Genomic DNA, 25,291 nt, shown 5'->3' with positions numbered 1-25,291 from the left:
GCCAGCTGGGGGAATGATGAAATTGAAAAGAGACTGCACTGCGCATGACCCTGATTATCACTATAGTCTTCATGCAAGACTGGATTTAATTTTTATTTCCCTTTTTGCAGCCAGTACCGTGACAAAACGCGGGGTTGAGGTTTCTATCAACATTACAAGATTATAGTATAGCAGAGAGGTGATGGGATTGTACTTTTGATGATACAAGCATGGCACTTGCCACACAGTCAGAGTATGTCACAAGGAAGATATTAATTTTGGCTATAGGATCATCGCAGATTTGTCCTTGAACAAAATATAGGTAGAATAACAAGCAATGCATGGCAGCTATTTAAAAAAAAAATGAAAACTGCTTGCTATATTGTACCTATATTTTTTTCAAAAGAGTCTGCGATGGCCCTATAGCCAAGTATCTTTCTTATGACATGCTCTGACCGTGTGCCAAATGCCATGCTTGTGTAATGTATTTTGCTAAAATGCGGCATGAATATCCCTGTTGAACAAAAACATACGCCTCCAAGACGGCTGCAGTGCAAAAGGTCTATAACCATTTTGGAGATGTGGAAAGAACGCCCACCAAAAACGAACCACAGGTAGGCTTCGTTGGTGAATTTGTTGCTGACAGAATTTTGAAATTGCGGGCAGGTCAAAGTTGAATACTGGGCCGTGTTCTCTAAACGAGCTCTTGAGCTACGACTGCGTCGATCATTTTGTCGCCGTGTTCCCACGCAGTGTTTACTCGTAAAAGACCTAGACAATACATTTACGCAGACCTCTCAGTTTGCCTCGATACGGTTTGGGGACGAAAAGTAGTTTAGTTCAACGCACTATGGCATCGAATGAGGTTGGGTTCACAGAGTAAACAAAGTGTAACATCCTCAGAGCCTACACAAAAAAATGTAATTATAAATGGTGGAAAAAGTCCGCTTCTGAAAAGAGCTTAAATTCCACCCCCCCCCCCATCTCAGTATCTGAATTTCATGTAATAAACAAAATACACATTAATTGCATAATTAACGCCTCAAAATTACTGTGTCAGATATAAAAAGCCTATAGTCGGGAAGTTATATTATCCGAACCCATTCTAAAACCGAATTTTAATTTTTTATAAATTTTGAAAGCATCCCATTTCTGACAAGTTCACGATCCAACTGAAAATCGCGGGCGGCGATCCGTGACTCGACGCGACTCCGTTAAAGGCTTAGGGCGCCCTCAACGGTCAAACCATTATGTTGTTTATGCAGTTGACACAATGTTTCGTTACAATTTAGCTGGACAAAATTGGGTGGGAATCCAGGGAAAACATGACAAATATTCAACTCGTGACATTCCTCCTTGGTCTTTCAACTGCTGCTAAAGTCATTGACTGCGGTATGTCCGTTTTATTTCTCAGTAAGAGTTTTATTTAGAATTTCAATCAAATATATGTCAGTTGTGTGGACTGCCATATGCATCAATCATCATGTTCATTTCACATTTGTCATGTTCAACCATTTTCGTGAAAAACGTGCATGTACATGTATCGGCGATCGTGTAGTGTAGGGCCCGGTTCCTATATAAGGGAACAAAATCCACTTAAAAATTATTAGACCGACCAAACTAGTAGGCGACATTCTCAATAAACAGGTAGCTGGAGTTACCCAGCCCTGAGTTTTATCATTGGGTTGTCTATTAGGGCTGGAGCGCATTTTTCTCAAAACTTGTAGTATTTGCAAAAAAAAATTGGAAAATGTTCAATTTTGTCCCCGTTACACACTAATTGCAACTGCAACTCACCCCAAACTTGCCTGGAATAACCATTACACAGGTCCTTGAAGTAAAAAACGATCCACGATGAAGATTCAGCCTACAATTGCAGTGAAAACAGGAGGAATAACCGCTAACTTGACAACCTTGCTGGATTGGCCAGGACCGCTATTGGTTTGTGCACAAAAAAATTGTGTACAATCAATGGCGGTCGATTAACAGGCACAGAGAGCGATCGCTGTCAACTACTCGTTTTTGCCGGCTGCGCTGCTGTTGGCGCGTGACGTCATGCGGAAGCGTAACACCCGATGACTGTTTCATGCTCTAGTATAAGGTTTACCACTCGCATCACAGCTTTGGTACTGGAACCGCAACCAATAGTGCATGAAACAGTCATCGGGTGTTACGCTTCCGCGTGACGTCACGCGCCAACAGCAGCGCAGCCGGCAAAAACGAGTAGTTGACAGCGATCGCTCTCTGTGCCTGTTAATCGACCGCCATTCATTGTACACAATTTTTTTTGTGCACAAACCAATAGCGGTCCTGGCCAATCCAGCAAGGTTGTCAAGTTAGCGGTTATTCCTCCTGTTTTCACTGCAATTGTAGGCTGAATCTTCATCGTGGATCGTTTTTTACTTCAAGGACCTGTGTAATGGTTATTCCAGGCAAGTTTGGGGTGAGTTGCAGTTGCAATTAGTGTGTAACGGGGACAAAATTGAACATTTTCCAAATTTTTTTTGCAAATACTACAAGTTTTGAGAAAAATGCGCTCCAGCCCTAATAGACAACCCAATGATAAAACTCAGGGCTGGGTAACTCCAGCTAATAAACAGGTATATAAATTATCATAAAGATAATGGATATTTTGCCGGAGGTAATGACGGCAAACTAACGATTACTAAAGATAGTGAATATTTTGCCGGAGGTAATGACGGCAAACTAACGTTTACTAAAGGTTTGCCGGCGGTAATCCATATCAACAGAGGGCGCTGTACTCTTTAAGATAGGGCTGAATTATAAGATGTATTAAATTCCCACCAAAAGTTGTGTAGCAATGTTTGGTGTAGTGGTTAAGCAAAGGCTCTAGAAAGCGGGATGACTCGGGTTCGATTCCGATCGGAGCACATTTAAAAAATTTTTTTCTCATCCCCAAATGAATAAGAATATTCTTCTTTTGTTATTTTAACATGTCTCAAACATTTTTTGCAGAGTATTACATTTTCTTTTTCAGATTTGTGGCTCTGGAGGTTTTTTTTTAAAAGGGAAATAAAGTCCGAAATTATAAAATGGTCTGAATCCCATCTTGTGAATACGAGGTAACAACGATAATTTTGGCATGGAGCCAGACTAAAACTTGTCACCGGAAAATGTTTAAGTACAAAAAAACAGTAACTGCGCATGTTCAGTGCATATCCGGCAAAGTAACGTTTACTAAAGGTTTGCCGTCTCCGACAAAATATACACTGCCTATCATAAATAGAGTGCAGGGTTTTGATTTTTTGAGGGAAATTCGGGGGTAAAATGACAATGACAGCGCGGCGACAACACGCAACCCAAAAATAAAGAGGGTGATCACCACGCGCGCGATGTAGGCCTACCGTGAGCACACACGGCTCGCTGAATCGCTAGGCACAAACAGCCCAGGAAAATCATGATTTCTACCCCAAGAAACTGTTCAAAATTGCAAAACGGGTGTCATTCATGTCATTAGAATTGAGAAAAGTCTGCTTTTGATTGTAAAGGTGGTTTTTGAGCAATAAAAAACTTTGTTGACTCTAATTTGATTAAAACAAAACAGGGGCCCTACACTACACGATCGCCATTAAGAGCTCTCACTCAGTTTCACCATTTTTAAGAAATTAAGAAATTATCAAATTGTTTCACTTGAAATTGAACTTTTCTTCTTAAATTGCCGAATTCTGGAAATATCGCTTGACAGATTCCAGGCCCAATGTGCTTCTCCTGATCATCGATGACTTTCGGCCGGCCCTGGGCAGCTATGGGGAGCAGGTCATCACGCCCAACATGGACCAGCTGGCTGCACAGTCCATCAGGTTCACTGATGCCCACGCCCAGGTAAACTACTTGTACACATGTCTCTTGCCTTTCATTTGTTCTGGTAGGACGCCCTCGCTTGATTCCAACCTAGGAATGGCAGGCAGGAATTTTACTTGATGCCTGATGACTGATGCCCACACCGAGGTACATGTACATGTACACTGACAGTTTTATTGAACAGTTGTTGGGGGCCCTTGTTTTTTTCCAATACAGAAATGATAGGCTGAAATTTAATAAGTTGCAGGATGCACCATGAAGGAGTCCAGACTGGGACCTTGGGTGCTGAAAAACACTCGAAACGAAATCAGGCCAACCTAACTCATCAGGCCGAACAAAAAAAATGGTGTGTTTACGGTAACGGTCTGAAAAAAATCCAGGTAGGTAGTAGGGAAATAATTTTATTTTGTAATTTTTTTTTTCATTTCAGTTCTGCATGCCCATGCGTGTTCTTTCGCCAAAAAAATTGTATAAAACCACTATTCAAGCATTGAAGATATTCAATCGATACATTTCAATCCAAATTAATTTGTATCGTCGGCCAGGGTTCTCCCCAGGATTTTTTCAAACATGTGGGGGAAGATTTGCTTTGATTCAACAACCCGAAAATTTTTAAACTTTAGAAGCTCTCTGGTGCATTTTAGAGCAAATCTGGGGGTCTTTATCTTAAGATTTGTCCTTGAAATTCAGAGGAGATATCTTGTAGGTCACTAATATTTTTGTAATTAAAGAAAAAAAATCAAAATTGTTAACTTAAAAAAAATTAACATTTCACAACCTGTGTTTCATTGCTTCCTAACTAGAAAAGTATGAATTACATTTACATGTAAGTTTCAAATTAAGAAATTAAGGTGGAGAAAAAAAACAAATTTTGCTTCCGATTACATGCCTTTCAAAATAGCGTCAGTAGGTCGGAAAATTATTTCGCCAATTTTTGGGGTGCTGATTAATGGAGCATCATTCGTACTAATCATAGAACAAGGAATCATGTTTATTTTGTGCCTGGATTATTTTCATTTGCGCCACGAAAATGATCAAGACTGGCTATCAAAAGTGATTAAAACTTGCCTCACCTAATTAAAAATATATTTGAGGTCGGTGATTCCACTTTATGCTTAACATACATCACGGCCGCTGGCACCGCCAACATTCCGCCTGGCTGGCCGAACATCGCGCCGTGCTCACGGCCCACGTGGCCGAAAATCTTGCACTACTGCAGAAACACGCTACGATGTTTCGCCACAAGTTCGAGCTTTGCAATCTCGTCATTTTAATGGAAAACACATACACAGAAAGTAAAGATCACGTTCTGTGAATTAATTCGCAGAAATTCTCTTTCTCCAGCATGTCCAGCGATGTTTGTTTGTTAATATTTTTACGATCCAACTTCGGCCCACTACATCATCATGCTGTATACGAAGTATGGACCGGAGAGAGGCAGTAGTCACTTGTTCCGGTCCTTCATCATAGCATTGATTCCGTTAGCTGGCAAAGGGAACCAGTGTACCATGCTGTATGTTAGCTGGGTGCTGCTGGTGGTCAACAGAACACGTCATCGTGTGCATTTTGATCACACATGCATCGGAAAAACAGGATTTTGGTCAAGATTTTGCATGTCAAGATGAAATAATGGCGTATGTAACGATCAAATTGTGCATTTTAATGGCGTGTATGATAATTATATTGTGCGTACCAGGGGCTAAAAATGTGATCGGCATTTTTTTGTAGGCGTATCGGGCCGGCCGCGATTCCAGCATATCGGGCCGATACGCACGTTTGTACATGTACGTGGGGAGAACCATGCCGTCCGTCGGGCAGCCAGGCGTACCCTGATGCGTTTGTGCAAAAATAATCGTACTTCGTAGTTTGAGAATTCAAGTTTTGAGATCGTCGCGATTTTCGCACGTTTAACACAGGTATGTTTGTGTCAAATCATGGTCAGATTCAAGTGTGGAAAATGTTTTTTGTTCGTGGCAAATAATTAAAACTACTTGAAATGTTTGAAATTTGTCAATTATCAACCTTCAAAATGGCAATAAAAAGGCAATTTGGCCGAAAAAATTCCAGGTCGGTCGGGTTACTGTAAACACACCATTTTTTTTGTTTGGCCTCACTCTTTAGCCAGCAAAATCCTGCAAATTTTTCATTGGGCAAAAAAAGGTCCTCAGTATGTTACCAACCAAGTTTGAAGACTCAATTCAATTTTTAAAGGAAACTTTTCTTCAGTATTTTGCACACGAGAGGGAAGTCAAGTGATTTCAAAATGAGGCTTATGACTCTAAGACAGGTATATGTCCAACCATGGTCCAAAAAGACTGACCACTTCATTCAGTTGATTGATGCAGTACTGAAGGGGTGTTGGACTGGTTGTTTCAGGTGCCAGTCTATTTTCTTGCATGTTTTCAATAACTTAAGTTTTGGGACTCTCATACACAGTACGGAGAGTCCTAAATTTTCGGACTACATGTACATGTAGTAAGAGTCCATCAGGTGTAAGCTAATTGAAAAGAGAAAATAGTTTTGTGTCCGGCCTTTTCTTAAAAAGGAAGGAGGCTGTCCCCATTTTCCCCTTAAAGTGCCAGCCAGGCAGTCCAATAGTTCCAATGGGCTCAATGTAGAAGACAATCGGGACTGGCTTTGATTCATCTTGTCACTGTACTGTATTGCTGCAGCTTGACCAGCGTGTCAGGGATTAGGACCGGTATCGTTTGAAATTGGGACTCCTATGAAATGTGGTCTATACTTTTACCTATGTAACCCTCATGTGCGACCTGTCACTGTCCTAATAGAGCTTGCAAGTATAGGCCTAAGGTCATGCGCGAGGACTGCCAACTTTGAGTGAGAGCTGAGAGTGAGGATTTGGCAAGGCAGCTTGATCAGAACTAATGCGAGCGCGAAGCTCTAACGGCTTGGGATATGGGGCCAACGTACAATGTAAGGGCCCTGGGAAATTTTGGATTCAGGTCTAGAATGATTCTAGACGCTCTGTGGTGCGATCTGAGACAATTTCTGACCACTTCAACCAATTTTGTTTTAGCAAAACACCATCATTTTTGAGGTTTTTTATAGCGTGAAAAATCCTTTATGGGCGTAACAGCGTGAGAATAACCTGTAATGCGCGAGTCATACGCTCAATGCGTGAGAGTTGGCAGGCCTGCATGCGTCATTCTTCCATAACCTGCACGCGGCCCACCTATGGGCATTTTACACTGGGTTGCCCTTTCTCTAGCTATAGTTTTTGGCAGAATTATTTCTAACCATAACAATCGCAATAAGCATTCATGTTGCAATTTTACCAATTTTACCATCTGGCATTTTCTTCCTCGGTCTCCTTGTTCGTTCATGTTTGTTTTCACATCGCGTACATGTACTTGTGTCAGAATGATGTATAATGACGCGAAGATGTACCTACATGTACCTACAGCTGATGGGTTCTAGATTAAATCAGGCTGGCTTGACTGCAGTCCTTAGTAGCAGTCACTTTAGATTGTTTTCCTAATTATGCTAATGAGCTCTTTAGGTTTATTTAAAAATTGTAAGCTCTAAAAGACATTTTGGTCTTCTACTTAATTTTCAGTTTTCCCCTAATGACGCTACAAACTTATTTCATACATTTTCATCAATGTTCGAATACGGTACACCAAGTTGCACTAGTCTGCGTGTATTTTAGATTTTCAAAAAAAATAACATCAATTGATTACTTCCTCATTCACCTTCGCATACCAGTTATTCATTGCTATTTTCTCTCATATAAGTAAACACTTCTAAAAAATTAAAGCATGAGTGTGATTAAGAAAGACCCATTGTTGGGGGCCCCATATGTATGGGATGGACTCCATTCCCATCTAAAACTCTTACACATAATAAAGGCTGCATTACGGGATTCCTGAACTACATGTACATGTAGTATAGGCAGCCAAAATACATTGTATAGCATGTATAGGAACAATTTGCAGTAATGATTGCATATACAGTATAGGCCAAGGCAATTTCTCTTCTTAAAGGGCCCATGTAATGTAAATTTTGTAATGCAGTACTTGAAAATGCACCTTTGTGTCCCATTTAACCTTATTTTTCATTTGCATTTTGCCATTTAAAGGGCAATTTGGTCCTTTTTGTGTTTTTTATGCTATTGCAAATTTCCATGTTCATGGGCAAATGTGTGATGTCATTTCAGGCAGAAACCGCAATGTTACTATTTCGGTACCAAAATAATTTTTCATATTTTGTGATATTTTGCTGTCGTAAAGTTTGTTTTCTGTGATAACTCGCATTAAGCCAATGAGCAAAGTTTTCTCACAAATGTTTTCAAAAGTCAAATTTTGGGTTCACAATTTGAACAGAAAACCCCCAAAGTGAACGGTGTCTTCCTGAAATGACATCACAGCAACAGCGCTAGCGTATACATTGTAGTGAATACATTCTCACTTTCGTGAATTTCACAGCAAGCCCTGTGCGCTCCCAGCAGGATTTCCCTCTTGACCAGTCGCAGGCCAGACTCCACCCTCCTGTGGGACTTCAGGTCCAGCTACTGGCGGGACTCGGCCGGCAACTTCACCACCTTACCCCAGCACTTCAAAGACAACGGGTACTTCACGGTGTCGTCGGGCAAGGTCTTTCATAAAGGTACAGTAAGCACATAACAATGTCAAATTCTCAATGAGTTTATTGCGTATTTATGATATTAGCAGTTCTTAATTATCAGTTTTTCTTAAATTGTTAGTTGATTATTATGAACGTTACTTTTTGAAGTTTTAACATTTATTGTTCCTGTTTAAATATTTATCCTCATGATTTTTCAATTTGTGCTCCGCAATATTAACCCTCCTATGCAAACATACATTCTGTGCCAAGTTAAGAATTTGTGGTCTATATCAAGCAGGATCGACTGGCTGGGACTGTTTAAGTAATTTGATACAGCTTCGCTTTGACTCCGGGCGAGTGATAAAACAGCCGTGGCCATAACTTGCCTACTTTTTGTCTGTTGACTGAGTTTGACTAGTCACAGTGCTTGCTTGACACATGATCTGACTACTGGTGACTAGCCTTTGTTAACAGTATTGCAGAAGATGAAAATATCTGCATTTTTCTGTCAAACATCTTTTCTAACCCTAACCAACCTGAACCCTTCAAAATCCAACTGCATGTTTGCTTGATTCTGTTGGAGTGAGTACTGCACTAGTAAACTGATTATGATTTACATGGGGTTAGGCATACCACCATAATCAGGGTCCAACAGTTTGGGTGCTGAGTTTACCATATGGTGTTAGATTTTGTAAGAACAAGGAAGGTTCCTAGTAAATCACCCAAGGGGGTTAGGGCTAAGGAAATAAATGAAAATTGTAAAGTGTGTTTTCAGAAATTTTCTTAAAAGTTTAGAAACCAAAATTTGTTTCTTGCTTAGGCCAAAAAAAAAAAGTTCCGGTTTCTGGTATGGAGCTTGCCCAAAAAGTGGTGCGGCGACGCTGCTTTTTTTTTTTTTTTTTACCTGTTTTTTTTTGCTTCAAATGTCGGCTGATGACTGCAAATGGTGCCCGACTAAACTTAGTGCAAATATATGGGAGTCCAGAGAGGCCACATAAAGCTTATTCTCGATCATAATCCCATCTAAAAACACGTTAAAATTGTGCAGCAGCAGGATTCCAGTCAAACCAATGAGTTTGGCAGTTTTGAGACATCATCTTTTATTGAAAAAAAACCTTTTTCATTTTGCCGACGCGCATGGCTACGGCGATGCGCGCGCATACCAGAAACCGGAGACTTTTTTTTTTGGCCTTATACTCGTAGACTCAGAAATCCCATCACGCCCTACCCCGGCAGTACGTCTGATTTCTATTCATATTGGAATTAATCATGGTCTGTCCCCTATTTATTCTATCTGTCCATTGTTCATCCTTCTATTGCATCCCCTTTGATCTACACCCACACTGGTGGGTCCCCTAATGAATCCCTCTTGGTTTGTCCCCTATTTAATTTAGAAGCAGCTTGATTTTGCTGGCAAGAAGGTCCCATTTACTCCCCAGTCTTACACAATTACTGGAATACGTTTGTACAAAAATGTAGCTGACCCAAATGCTGACCCAAATCAAACATTTCACAAAGGCACCTGAAGGATAGCAACCAGTTATCTGCTTTATTTACACCGTGTATGATAATGTAAGCCGCTTCGAGGACTTCTCATTCAAGGAAGCCGTGGTTCCAGAAAATGTGTTCCTACAATGTATTTGGATAGTGCCGCTCCGCAATTTGAGACCGGCATGATTAAATCCACTTTGTACTCTTTAGAAACTGTCAGCACAGAAATTTTACCTTAATCAAATCACTGTTTATCATTTGCTGAAATCTAGATTAATCTTTTGTTGTCTTTCATTAGTGGTGTGCAGGTATCTTCTCTGTATTTGCATGTCAGTGAGCACCATCGATTGTTGATATATCGAGTATTCCATGTAAAAGTTAAAAACCATTTAATGACACTTTTAATTAAAGCAAAAATCTGAAGTCCCAAGGCTTTCTTTGGAGCATATTGCTCAAAACTATTTAAAACAAATCTCAGCACTGACAGTTTGTTCACTCCAGAAAGGGCGGGTTTTGGGGGGAGGGGGAGACGGCGAATTCCAGCAAACACAGAGCACAAAGCGTTGCCGCTTAGAATTTTGCGATGTTATTATTTTGAGTCTCAAGCACAAGTTGCCGTCGAGTTTTATTTTATTCCACAGCAAACGTTAAACACAAAGTAAAAGCACAAATGGGAGATTATTTTGACGATAATCTTATGCATTTTCGAAATTTTTGATGTAGGCCTATCATTCCTCAATATCGAACATTTCGATATTTTGATTGCTATCAGCGATATCGGTATCAAAATAATTTAGAATGATGGAGTAATATTGATAAATCGATGGTGCTAACATATATGTCACTGTATTTAATGCGTGTAACTACTTTGGTATTGGTACTATACCAATTTTCTCTGGGTTATATCTTCCCACCCAAAAATTGAACACACCGTCACCAAAATAAAACCACCAAAAAAAAGTAGATGTGAGGAGAAAGTGAAATTTAATTTTTTTTCTCCAAATCTTGACAAAACTGGGATAAGAGATGCAAATGCACATACCTCTGGATATTTATGGTTGGGCTTGTTAATAATAATTGTTTTTTTAATGAAGAAATATCATTACACAACAATATTTAGGACGTACGGTACTTTTAAACAAAGGTAATATGCAACATTTGCTTTTGCTGTAATTTTCAGAAATAAATGGATTTGGGGTTGGTATTTTAAAGCAAATATTGTTACACTGACCTGTTTAAAGTGTTGTGTTCGTAGATGCTGGATAAACTGAGAAAAAGTTGCTGTTCTTGTAGTCTGGTTCCCTGACCCTACTTAAGACGAAACAGAGTAATTCATAGACATCACGGAATTGTCAGGTCAGGGAACCAGACTACATGTACATGTAGCTGGCTTTCACCCGTTCGCGGATGTGTAACCGATTGCAAACAAAATGTGGACTAACTAAATTTGGTAAATTCGGGGCAGTATTTGAAAAAAGGACTGTTATTCACTTACATGCACAGTAAAGTTATTTCATAATAATTTGATACTTTTGGTTTTTGATGTTTGCAAATGTTGTATGTTACGGTACCTTTAGGGATTTCCAATGCTGTGTGAATTTGCCTGCGATTCTACTGTCAAAAAGTCTGAAACTTCAACCTCCAAAAGTGCATGTAGTCAGAGGTCAAGGTGACAGCATGCATTGTGCCCAACTTTCCAAGGTTCAACTTTTGACGACCGAAGCGTGAAATTCGTAACTATTATTTCACCTTCCAGTTAATTTATATTTTTCCAGTCGGTTGCTTTCCAGGTGCTAACCAGGTTGTTTGTTTCCTTCCTGTATTTTCCTCCAAAAAAAAAAAAATTAAATAAAATAGGAGCCTGCTCCAATTTCACGGATGATTACCCGCTGAGCTGGTCCGTCCCCGTGCATCGGCCCACCTCAAAGAGAGAGAAAGGAATCAAGGTAGGCCGAGAATTCAACCCCCTTTTACACATTTTGTTTGGAAAGCTTCCAGAGGAATTACTTATGGTAAATTTGATTTGCGCAGCTTAAAGTTCCTGTGTAGAATTAATGGTAGCTTTCCAGAATTTTCAAAAAAAAATTGAAAAAAAAAAAGCTTTCAGAATTCTTAGGCTGTAAAGTCAATCAACAGTGTGGTAAGACCTGAAAGCCCGTGTAGATATAGAGTTGTTTATTCAATTCTGATGAAATTTAGTTGTTACGGAAGCATTTATTCCATTTAATATTTATTTGGCTCCATTGAAAACTATGCAACTGAGAAGTGCATTAACACGACTTTTTGTGAAATAGCCCTCCCGTATCTTTATAGATAATATACAACATTTGCTTTTGCTTTAGTTTTCAGAAATGGACGGATTTGGGGGTTAGTTGTATTTTATACAGGCTGAGTAAAAAAAACGAAACCCAAATGTTGGGACCATTGTTTTAGGGAAGCTCTGCATGTACCGGTACATGTAGCACTTTCAAAATCTAGAATATGAAAGCCCAATTCATAAGCTTTGTTTTAGTCTAAGAATCATTCAAATCACTCATGTACTTTACAAGTTACAGAATTTTAAACACAACCACCGTTTTAAGGTTCTGTCCACGGATCACAAAAAAAGGTGTGCGTTCTTTCAGCAAAACAAAAACAATTTACAGCAAAACGAAAAACAATTCACACACATCCCTATGTGATTTCTTTTCGTTTTGCTGAAAGAACACTGAACTTTTTGTGATCCGTGGACAGAACCTTAAAACGGTGGTTGTGTTTAAAATTCCATAACTTGAAAAGTACATGAGTGATTTGAATGATTCTTGTACTAAAAGAAAGCTTATGAATTGGGCTTTCATATCCTAGATTGTGAAAGTGCTACATGCAGAACTTCAATAAAACAATAGTCCCGACATCTGGGTTTTTTTTTTTTTTTACTCACCCTATAGTGTACTCCAGCAACTGGATTTTAGCCCCGAACCTTCGATCATGAGTCACAAACACTAACCACTACGCCATGCCTTTCTGAGGACACACCATAAATTCACTCACAATAGTCCTTGAACGTAGGTACATGTACAAATGTATGTTCCAAGATGTGCAAATTAAAAAGTATGCAGTACCCATACATTGTGTACACCCAAATTCCCTTCATTGATTAATTTCAGCCATAATAGCAGGCTTTCAAGTAGTCCTACTTTTTCCTAACTTTTCCTATTTTTTTTTTTACCATGCTCCTACTTTTCCTACTTTTTTTCTTGAAATTCCTACTTTTTTGTCCCACAGCTCAAAAAAATGAAATCTCATTAAATATTTTTTATAACATTGTTACACACTGTCATAGTTCATATAAAAGTAAATCACACAATGAAGGGCTTGGGCGCAGGAGAACTACAACTGTACTTCCAAGAGCTTGTGGTTGAGGATGAAGCACAAGTGTTGTGAGAACAGAACATGCCAAATGAGGCTTATGGTGCAATGGACAAGGTTGATATCAACGAAAACTACTCCTAAAAGCCCGCAAAAAACCTACTTTTATCCTGATTTTGTCCTCCAAAGTCCTACTTTTGTCCTGTTTGCAAAGTGCTGCATGTTGCTCTGTTTTGCTGGGTTTCTAGCCAAATTATATCCACGGGGCATATGATTAATCCTAACAGAACTCAACCCATCAAACCTGTAATATATATTTACATGTATATATATAAATTATGGGACTACTTTATTTAATATCCTTGCGCACAGGATCTAGCTTGCCCCTATATAAAGGGCCACGTGAGCAAATTAAAGTTGTTGAGTTTTGTAACACCTACATGTATCGGCCGGCATTCGTGTTTCATCCTTTGCGTTCATTCATTTATTACTACATGTACTAGATACAACAAAACCCCAACGGCATGTTTTGTTGGAATCTGTCAGGATGGGTGCAGTCCCCCTAAACTGACAGTCTTTTACATTGGGTTGGCACACCTCCAGAAACAAAGTCAGAAATATGTGTGTGCAGTTTTCCACATGGTGTTGGAATTTGCCAGGATGGGTATGGCTCCTAGTAAATCATGCTGGGGAGTTAGGGTTAATGAACAAATTCTGTACATTTGACCTTACCTCATTCAGATAGAAAATAGACCCAAAACTATTAGCCTTTGTCTGCCACATCAAGGACCTAAAAGTATTGGAAAGCCGAAGATAAATCCAAGGTTAAGAGAACTCTTTGATAAAGCTCTGCCAATGCTGGTCACATGTTTTTGTTTATGCCCAGCAATGTCCAGGTTTAGACGGTAATCTCCACTCATACACCATGTGCCCGGTCAACGTTACCCTTATGCCTGGCGGCACGCTGCCCGACATTGAGACGTCCGACTACGCAATCTCCGTCTTGCAAAGTCTGTCGAGGACCAGGGGCAAGCATAACAAGAAGAAGAAGAAGAAGAACGACACCCTGCGCATTGAGGAGCTCACCAGGCCTCACCTGCCGTTCTTCCTGGCTGTCGGGTACTACAAACCCCATTTGCCGTTCAGGTGAGAGCATGGGCATTGCTAGACCAATTTGAATGGGGAAGGGGTGTGTCAACAAAATGGCCAATAGACATTAGTCACCCACCGCAACAATATCGAAAAGGAGAAGGGGGGGTTGGGGAAGTAGTGGGGTGGAGAAGTAGGGGCGGGTGCCCACATTTGGGGGGGGGGAGGAAGAGGGGCTGGATACCATTGGACTATGGGCTCCGTGCCCCAACAAAAGAGGGCGCGTTTTAACCACTTTTGAGAGCCCTTGGGCGAAACACCCCGTGTGCATACTGTACTGGTACTCTCGCGAAGTACGCACGATTTATCCTGAATGCGCACAAAGCTAAGCCTTTTGGGCAATTCCACAGTTACTCAAGTTACATTTTTGATGTACTTTTGAGTTTCCTTGGGCTGTAGTAACCTTACTGAAAAGGTTTAATAACTGTTATCCCCATGGTAGATAGAGTAGACCTAGACCTACCTAAGCACCAAAGATGACATCCAGAAAAATGTGTTATGTATGATAAACAAGACCAACAAAATCGGTTACTCGCGTTACGAAAATGTAACGTGAGTAACCGTGGAATTGCCCATAGCGTCTTCCTGCGTGAGCGTCAGGCGTCGTCGGCGCGCGAATACGTTCAAATTTAACTTGCGATGGTCTCCCAGACTAAGCCCCGCCCCCAATAACTTTGGATCATTCGAAATACGCAGTGGATGGACCGGGAACCAGTCATGGTCTCCCCCAACTCTACTTCTTTGGCGGTTGAAGGGTGAAGGGGTACTTGTGCACGGAGCCCATAGGTGGCGGTATTATTGGTGGAAAATATGATGACAGACACACGATTTTGCTGAAAGGTAAACAAATAAGTGGGGGTGTGACACCCCCCCCCCACCCCTCCCTCCCCCTATAAGTGATGCCCCTGGGTAAGTAGGGAGACTTGGAGGATGAAGTGAAGAGTGCCATGGTCCAATGGTGACAGCATCCAACTCGAGTTATTACATTAGACTTTTTTGGTTCAACTAATCAAAACCTAAATTTCGAAAATGAAGCCTTCCTTTCAGTATGCACAAGAGCCTACAATTTTCTCGAGCAGGAAACCTGAAAAATCGCATGCACGTTACTCTTTCATATTAACCCTCCTATGCAAACATACATTCTGTTCCAAGTACCGTAATTTTCGGAATATAAGCAGCGGCTTATACGTTGAATTTGCCCATTAAAATGTTTACTGCGGCTTATACACAGGGCGGCTTATACGCCGAGACTTGAAGAATAAAAATGACATTTACATGTGTATTTAATGTACTGGTACAAGAAGAGATGTGTTGCTGAAATACAAATGTAATTATCAATTAAGAAAGTCATTAACAAACCGAAAGCACGTCCCACAAAAAGGTACAGAGCGGTAAAAAGTACGGCTAGTGAAAGCCTGCATGGATTCCCCATGGACCACACCATTTGTGGTAATAAAGGGGTGTACTTTCTTGGGAACAATAATTACCAATATTTCCCCTGTTTAAAAAAGAAAATCGACAACTAATACTTTTTGTGGAGTTTGAAACATATCTTTATTTGATAATCAGTTGTTCAACGTCACAATATAATTTTTTTTTCTTGAAAGGTATACAAGAAACGATGTAAAACTCAAAACAGGGGTGAAATAACCCCTTACGAAATTAATGGATTCGTCCATAAAAATCTCAGCATCGTGTTGACTGTTTTCGAAGAAAGTTACGATCCAAACTTGAATTTTTGACGTTACTACTCGTTAGTAATCACAACAATTTGATAAGTTTTGCTGTAAAAACGGACTTGTTTATTCTTTAGGACAAAACAACTCAGCGTTTGTTGCCACTAAGCAGGATTTGTAGCGCTCCAGTCAGACAACACATGGTGGGTTGCATACTCTCTCAAGTGCTGGGGGAAAATAATGTCATTCGCCGGCACAGGCTCACTGACGAGCCAGTCGGCTGCAATTCCCGTTTTTTATTTCTCATCATCAATTTCCATATTTGTTTGTAAGAGTAATCGACTGTAAATGATTTGACATAACTTTTGTGGCCCTTTTATAGCTTTCGTAGTGTAAATGGAACTGGTTCAGAGCATTTTGACTAGAATTTGGAGGCCTTACAAAATTGAACCGCTGCGGTTGGTGCGGCTTATACGCCGATGCGGCTTATACACCGACTTCAAATCTTAATTTGCAGATTTTTGCGTGCTGCGGCTTATACGCCGCGCGGCTTATATTCCGAAAATTACGGTAGTCCTTTTTATAAAAATCAACGAGGTAACTGTTTTCAACAGTTAAGAATTCCCAGCCTACATAAAGCAAGATTGACTGGCCGTGACTGTTAATGTAACTCGATACAGCTTTGCTTTGACTGTGGGTAATTGATAAGCCAGCTGTGCTCACAACTTGCCTGCTTTGTCTGTTCATGGTCTGTTGACTGACTTTGACTAGTCACAGTGCTTGCTTGACATATGATCTGACTGCTGGTGACTAGCCTGTGTTAAAAGTATAGCATGGGAAGTGGATAGATATGTTGACACTCTGTGACTGTTCAAATAGCAGGAGGGTTAGAGAAAGGGATAACTACTAGGGCATTGGAAACTTGCAATTTAATGACATTGTTTCAGCTGAACAGAATTTTTAGAAAAATTAGCATATGCTATAAATAAATCTGTGACTGAATTTTTTTTATATTGGTAATTTTTTTCATTTAACTCGTGGCCCTCAGGCCAAATTGCAAGAATGTTACAATATAAAAAAATTACAAAAAATACACAACAACATAGTCCAAATATGAAAAAGAAAAATAGGCAAAAGTAATGGTAATGGAATTATTCAGAATTGCGAAATGGTTCAAGAATGGTTAATTGTTCTCTAAAGAATAATAAAATAATGTTGTGAATCTCCTATCGACTTTCCAGATATCCTCAGGAATACAAAGATCTGTACCCTATTGACAGCATAGAGATGGCCAAGAATCCCTTCTACACCGCCAACCTGCCTGCGGTGGCCTGGGAACACTGGAAGGACGTCCGGCGAGGCGACGACATACCGCTCTCCAGACGGGTACCGGACTATTTTGAGCCCATGCCCAAGAAGTATCATGTGAGTAACTCGTCACTCGTGTAGGTTCCATGGGCCAAATTGATCAGCCTTTATTTTTTTAGTGATACGGTGAACACAATAGAAGGGTGCTATTTGGAGTGAGTAAAATCCTTTGTTTCCTACCCAGATTCGTTTTCTCCAAGTAGTATGCAAATCTCAGAAAGGCTATTTGAGCACAAGGCACAGAAAATTTGTTAAGCACAGACAAATATTTGCTAAGCAGAAACAGGGTACCAGCCAAAAAAGTCATGTGATGTATACTGCTAGTAACTGGTTCTCAGCAGATTTTTGATTGCTACATTAATCTGACTAGCAGAATTCTGAAATCTAACCTAGCACAGCATACAAAATAATGAATGTTTATGAGTGCAATGGAAAGAGTTATTCATGAGGTGACAAATGGAATGGTCCATTCCACTTAGTGAAGTCAAGTGGAATGGAACATTCCGTACGTCACTGAATGAAATTATTCTTTCCATTGCACGAATGTAAAACTTTCATTATGTTGTTTTATACAACACCTGAATAAATTCTGGTCATCTGACTGGTCAGAGCCACCAGTTGTGTGACCGTGCAATGGAACTTCTATTTACCGTGGGATAGAACTTCCATTTTTGCAGTGCGACCAGGCTGCGTAATTTTTTTTCCTAGGAGGGTTAGGGGCAATGTCATGAATAATTCAGTTTTTCCTTGGAATCATTGCAAGACTTAGGTTCTCGTTCTATTTTACCCCTTAATTTAAAATTATCTCAGTGATAAATTTGGAGAAGAAAAATAGCTGATGAAAATGAGCAGCGACGACGTGGATTCGAACCAGGGATCTTTGTATCCATAGCTCATCTCGCTATCCACTAGGCTACTGTGTGGTAGCTCGACGACAACCGTTCCTTAAAATGCTTTAATGTATTGTAACTAGTTGAGTAACTAACAACAATGCTGTTGATGTCATTGTCCGTTCTCATGGATAAACATGAATTATTCATGACATTGCCCCTAACCCTCCTAGGAATAAAAATTACGCGACCAGGCTGTGGGTTTTTGATGGGGATGTATTCAGATGATGGGGATTTATTCAGGCCTCGTATAATAGGAATTAAACCTTAGAAACTAGACAGAGTGTTTAGAGTACTTGGGCTTTTGATTGTGGGTATGAGGAAACAGGTAGGAATCAGAGTATTTGGACAAACAAAAATGCTAATTTTTTGTTTGGTTTTAAGTTGAACAAAGAAATTGACTGGAGCGGGGTTTGAACCTACGACCTCCAAATTGTTGTTGCGGTGCTCCACCATCTGAGCTATCCAGCTCTGTGTAGGTGGTTCCCCATTTAATCAATGTCTTTGTTCAAGGGGCGCTAGTCAGAAGCCATGAATCTGTATGTAGCATGTAGCCAGGGATCACATGCAAAGTCGCTACGCTAGCAACATTAGCAGTGCTGCAAACCTGCGAAATAGCAAGCGAGGATCACTCAGAGAAGCTTTTTATTGAAAATTTTCAAAACAGAAAAACACAAAGGGAAACTGACTAGGTGCAATATAACTATTTTAAAGTTGAACAAAGAATTGACTAGAACAGGGTTTGAACCTGTGACCTCCGGATTGCCATTCTGGTGCTCTACCAACTGAGCTATCCAGCCCTTGAACATTGACACTAGAACAATTATGTCAGCAGTGCATTCAAAGAGTCCTCCCAAGGGCACGTGTAGTCTAGCGGTAGAGCTAAATTCACGATCGTGAGGTTGTGGGTTCGAGCCCTCCGTGGCCATGCGTGTTGTGCCCTTGAGTAAGGCGCTTTACCTCAATTACTCCTCTCAACCCAGGTGTTAAATGGATACCGGCATTATTTAATGCTGGGAAGGTAACAGACTCGCTGTGAGTGGAGGAGGTGTGGCGATCCCCCACAGGAGCATATGAGTCTGGCCCAATCGCTAATGAAAGAGAGATGGGCACTCCATTCCTGTAAACACAGGTGCACCCCCTTTACCTGTACCTTCCCAAGTGGTCCTTCCCAACATTCTACTTTTAACCGTTGAGGGGGTATTTGCGTGCAGAGTCCATAGAGTCCATAGGTTGCAGTTCGTAATGGTCAACGCAGGGGGGGGGGGGGGGGCCGGAGGGGAGGCCCGAGAAGATCGCGAACGATGGTCTGTGTGCCTCTTCCATTCGTAGAAAAGGGGTGTGCAAAATGGTGATAATAGAAATACCCCTCGTTATTTGTACGCTTTCTTTTTCTACAGTCATAATTCAAGCATTTGTTCCATACCGAATGTGCATATTAGTCTATTATTGAAAGGCAAATTCTAGAAAAGAGTCTGTATTTGCTTCGTTCTGTCATGCAGTGAGTCCTGTACACTGACACTTGGTCAATGCACTTACAGTGTATCACACAACCTTCATAACGCCCCTATAATTCCTGCTTAAAAACAATCTTTTTTGTGGAAATGCTTTTTTAACATTTCATCTTTATATCCAAAAAAGATCATCGAAGGTCTAATTTTTACTCTGTAGTCGTTTAAAGGAAATCCCTCAGTTCAACACAACCGTTTTTTGACCAAATTTATGAACATGACGAAAGTGAAAATGGTTAAATCTCAAACGGTATCTTGGCTGTGTCTCAGTGTGGCGTGATGATTGTGTGTGGGTCAACGCACGGCTGTTGGGCGCTTGTAATATGATATCGCGCTGTAGCTCTAGCTAGCTCTGTGTTATTGTATACGTCGTAGACGGGGCCATGCAGCCGCACCTAGTTCAGACAGCGTTGTGGACAGTTACAATGGGTTTGCTTGCCAGTGATGTGTGTGCGCTGCTGTCTTTGAAAGAAATGAGACACGTTCCTTCGCTGGGGGCGCCCAACCGGCATGGACCCTCCCCCTCCCCCCCCCCCCCCTCGGTCAAGGATAGCAGACACGTCACATAGTTCTTTTGTTGAGTGCCCGTCGCCATGCGACTCTTGTCAAATAAAGTATACCCATTAAAGGCGTCAACGAGTGGCAAGTAATATCCAAGTTCAAATATTTCTGTACAACTGTGTTGATTCTTCCAAAGCATGAATTGCTCTGGTCGATGAGTTTGGCGTCTTTCTTGGTAATCATGAACAAACGATCCAGAATTCTACCAAAACAAGGGAACAGTACTTCGCCATTTATTTGTCCAATCAGGAAAACAAACAATTGAGGATTTGCACTCTTGTCTCTTCAAATATAAATGTGTCGGCCGGTCGTCATCTTTTTAGACGACAAACATTTGCCGATGGAAGACTCTGTTTATTCGATGGGCAGAGCAAATGTTACACTGCCGCTTTAGCTATATTCCGCGGGGTTAAATGTGGTCAGAGAATAGTTTAAGTGCGGAAAAACATCTCTCTTTAGTCCTTAAGGACTTGTGATAGATGCATGTGTATACAACTTTTACGTTCAAATATTCATAGAATTATTCAAAGCCTTTTTAAGCCTTCAAAAACAAACTGACTAGCTAAACAAACGGAAAGCTTAATCCATGTCAAGAGATTGATGTTTGCCAGTGATTCCACCGCCAAGATTTATTTGAAACTTTCGTTCCCTTTGGACCTTAAGTTTCACAGCACAGTCTCTGAGCGTTTGCAATCTTGAGTGTGTACATTGCACACAGCAAGTCACCGAGGACTGTTTTCGCATAGAACTAGGACCCAAGAAGTCGGAACTCTTGGGCGATTTACATTTTGACTATTACATCAGAATGTCCATAACATCAGAAAGCATCCTTGCAACAATTTACAAATTATGTCACAGGGCCTAAATACTGGTACAATATCTTTACAAATTAAGTAAAATAAATATGTAGATGAAAGTACATGGTTCTCAACTTTGAGTACAGAAGAAAGTTTATATGAGCTAGAATTCTTCTTATTGTTTAAAAAACTCCTACTCCAAAATTTCAAGGCAAAGTGGCTAGGAATCGCCTCAGATTGCACCACAGAGCATCTAGAATCCAACATTTTCTGGGCCTTAAGTGGGCCCGGACCCCATGCCGTAATGGCTTCCCGTTTCGCGCTCGCTGGAGTTTGCACTTCATGCATACAATTTTCAGGTTTTTTGGTCAGAGTCCAATCACATCCCAGATAGCTACAGCACTGTGACCGCAAGCCTCGACCATTCATCGCGTGACTGCAAGCGGCCTTTGAACATGATGATCGCTGCCCCCTTTTTAGTTGGTAACCAACAGCCTCCGTATATGCTGTAAAATAACTCATGTCACGTCGTTGCTCTTTTTTGGAAAATATATTTTACGACAAGATAGATTTAACAAATGCCCAGTTGTTAGATGTGAGTTATTAATTTAAGTTATCGATGTGCAGTTGTTGGTCCTTGAAAGCGCTATCCGTCCCTGTCATTTGAAGATAAAATGGATTTTTTTCAGATAAGTTATCACGTCTTTTCTGACATTTTAATTGGCAATGCATCTTTTATGAAATGTGATTTTTTTTTGGGGGGGGGGGGGAATTTCATAAGTTTTCATACTAAAGGTATAGAGCATTTTGATTGTCATGAAATGATCGCTTCAGTGATGCTGACCGGTACATGGTTGGAAAGCCCACAACGTAAGCTTTCATTTGGTATGTAATAGAGCTCCATAGCCCCTCCCGTTCTGGAGATAAGACATATTTGCATCCTCGGTATTCGAATTACACATCTGACTTCTGAGGCTCTGTTGTATTATTCGGGCATGACGCACTCCAATTTGTGGATTTTCCCACTTTACTCATCGAAATCATACATTTCTGTGAATGAACCCTGAAACTAAGACAAGATAAGTTTGCGGAAGCACCATGCGAATAAATCTCTTTACTGAGTATGTGTGGTTCTGAAAAGAACCGGAGGGACTCAACGTTTCGAAAACAGTATGCTCTGCCCGTCGTCAGGAGAATGAGGGATTCCAACGACGAACCCTGAAACGTTATCACTTATGTAATAAATTCATGAGAAAAAATGAAAAGCACATTTTGACAAAGTGTTCTCAACTTTGAGCGGGCCAATACATGATAATGCACAGCGCGACCTAACATTGCCTGATACCCTTTTTCGTTGAGCGGGTCACATATGTACATGTACTTGTCTACGGCTAGCAATAGCACATGTCCATGGGCAGTAGCCACAGCCGCTTCTATAGGTCCATGTGTATTATATTGCAAGCTGTATCCGAGTAATGTGGATGCTTGTTCTTTTGTTCTGCACAGCTCCTGATGAGACAAGCCTACTTTGCTACTACCTCCTACATCGACTACCAGGTGGGCCGAGTCCTGTCCACACTAGAAGAAGAAGGCCTAGCCGATGATACCATCATTGCATTGCTCGGAGACCATGGTTTGTAAATTTTTTAATTTCTGTTCCCCCCTCCCCCCCCCCCCCCCTAAAAAAATATAAATAAATTAAATTGAATTAAAATTAGATTAAAAAAAAGTGATTTTTTTTTTATTTTTAAGTAATTGAATAAATTTAAAAAAAAAACAATGGCCATCCACAATTTCAGAAAATGGAAAATTTTGATTTCGCAATTTTCCTAAAACAAAATAGAAAGTTTAAACCAGTCCAACGTTTTCTTGCCCACACTGTACAGATTTTCTGATATCTGACTGTCTGTCCAGATCCCACTGAATTCACATATTGCAGAATTAGTTTTATTTGTCTCAAAATCAAATAAAAGAGCTAGAATTTTCTTCCCAGTAGCCTCAGTTATACATGTACAGCAGAGATCATTGGTTATCTGTGTTGGATTCTGTAGGGTTCATTACTATTAGATTTTGTTGGAATCAGCAAGAGACAAAGAGTGAAAGTTCTTGAAACTGCCTCTCCCGAAGTGTCTAATGGGCACTTCCAATTAAACGCTAGGATTTCTCATTTTGGACAAACCTTCAGGTTTATGTTGGAAACCCTGGTGAATCATGATACATGACATATGACAACAGTAAAGCATGAAGCATGTAAAAGGTATGTCGTTAGGGGATGTGGGATAACTAAGTCGATTGGTTAATCAATAGGATAATTGACCAATCAGTATCACGGTTATCACCCATCCTCGTTTGCAGGATGGCAGCTAGGCGAGCACCAGGAGTGGTCCAAGTACAGCAACTTTGCCTCAGCAACTCAGGTCCCGCTCATGTTCTACGTGCCGGGGGTGACCGACAGGACAGGGTCGCTGTACCGACGCAGGTTTCCCCTCAACAGTGCCTTTGACAGGCTCCACCCTGACCACAACCTCCATCCCCAGCACCCCCACCCCAGCGGTCAGACAACACCAGGTGAGTCTCCCATTGATCTCTCAGATGAGCCAATTCTGTACCGTCACAACTCAGGGTTGGTCAGTCACGCCCTGGCGGAGCTGGTTGACGTCTTTCCGACGGTAGCCGAGCTCGCTGGGCTCCCTGTCCCCCCTCTGTGTCCCTTGACCCCCACCGGTGTGACCTTCTGCACGGAGGGAGTAAGCCTGGCACCTGTAATCAATCGAACCGTCGGCCGCCCCACCGACTTGAAAATCCGGCGCTGGAAGAAGGCGGCCTTCAGTCAGTACCCACGGCCGACATTCTTCCCCTCCCACAAGACCAACACGCCCTCTCTGTCCCGAATCAACATCATGGGCTACTCCATGCGGACCAAGGAGTACAGGTATGCGGAGTGGCTGCCGTTCAACAACTCCAATTATCACGTGGATTGGTCCGGCCTGCTAGCCAGGGAGCTGTACCTCTACGACCAGGACCCGTCGGAGGACGTCAACGTAGCCGAAATGCCCGAAAATATCGAGCTGGTGCGAGCGGCCGCGCATCAGCTCCGGCTCAACTGGCGCCACGCCCTGCCCGTCTTTTACGACGGCGACCTCCCAACGACGGATATGACAACCCCGCCGATCGTCTCCACTGTCAAACAGCAGGAGACAAGAAACGGCGCGGCTTCGTTCAGTTCCAACGCACTAATCACAGGGGTGGTTATCCTATTCCAAGTTGCCAAAGTGGCGTGTCAGATTATCTTGTGCTAAGCTCCAGTGTGTCAAGATTAATGCAGTATTAAAATATTTCCACTAACTGAAATGATGTACATACATGTAGCAACTAAAAGTTCAAGTGAAGCCAATTTTTTTTTAACCCCTAGATTGTTTTACAGTATTTCCATAAAGTGTCCATTAGCCTAAGTGACTGAGGAGGCAAATTATTGTACTATAAAGTCCTTCAATTTCAGACGTGCCAAAGTGAGCCTTTTATCAGCTCAGGTTACCCTCTCAAGACGCTCTGAAGGAGCGAATTGAAACATTATTCCATTCATTCTGATCATTCAAGGCAACTGGGCCTGGATTTCAATTAAGTGTTTTCAAAGAACAACTCTAATCACGAGTGGAAATTGTAAAAGAGTACAAACACCTAAAAGGAATTACTCGAGCAATTCAATGTACCGGCAATAAATAAGTGATGATTTGCTCTGTTTTTTTCTGAAAGCTTTCTGCTTTTGTAGCTTCAGGCGACACTTTTATATTGAGGACGTATCGGCGGTAAAATGATACCGTACTTAAAAAGGAATTGTCGCAAACAAGTCCACGGAAAGATGTCTCCATTTTACAGGAAAACGATGACAGTCGTTTTTCAGAAAATGAGTGCATCTGGCTTCAGATTTCAGATGAAAATTCTTCGTTCTCGAAACTGATAATTGACATTTCCAGTGAATTTTTATTAGTATTTATTGACTTCAGTAAACTAAGCATTATAAAATTTCTCTTTGAATAATTTGTTGGATTGAATGCAACTTTTAAAATGAGGCATTATAAATATCGGGTGGTTTATTTGTTTGTGTGAAATTCTGA

General features: G+C 41.0%; 1 protein-coding gene and 1 non-coding gene across 2 annotated transcripts; one reads left to right on the top strand and one right to left on the bottom strand.

Moving 5' to 3' along the window:
* Positions 1-1,230: 1,230 nt before the first annotated feature.
* On the top strand, positions 1,231-25,291 carry LOC119733999 (iduronate 2-sulfatase-like). The gene is made up of 8 exons (XM_038207380.1): positions 1,231-1,371; positions 3,686-3,822; positions 8,247-8,427; positions 11,734-11,822; positions 14,111-14,370; positions 17,291-17,474; positions 22,683-22,809; positions 23,532-25,291. Exons 1-8 carry the CDS (start codon positions 1,305-1,307, stop codon positions 24,473-24,475), a joined length of 1,989 nt encoding a protein of 662 aa, XP_038063308.1. The 5' UTR covers positions 1,231-1,304; the 3' UTR covers positions 24,476-25,291.
* Positions 19,035-19,107, bottom strand: Trnaa-ggc. Its single transcript has one exon. It is a non-coding gene; the product is annotated as a tRNA-Ala (tRNA).

Source organism: Patiria miniata, unplaced genomic scaffold (genome assembly GCF_015706575.1).
Source record: "Patiria miniata isolate m_02_andy unplaced genomic scaffold, ASM1570657v1 HiC_scaffold_26, whole genome shotgun sequence".
In the NCBI taxonomy this organism is placed as follows: domain Eukaryota; kingdom Metazoa; phylum Echinodermata; class Asteroidea; order Valvatida; family Asterinidae; genus Patiria; species Patiria miniata.
Note: the sequence above shows the minus strand (reverse complement) of the source record. Positions and strands in the feature narration are given on the sequence as shown.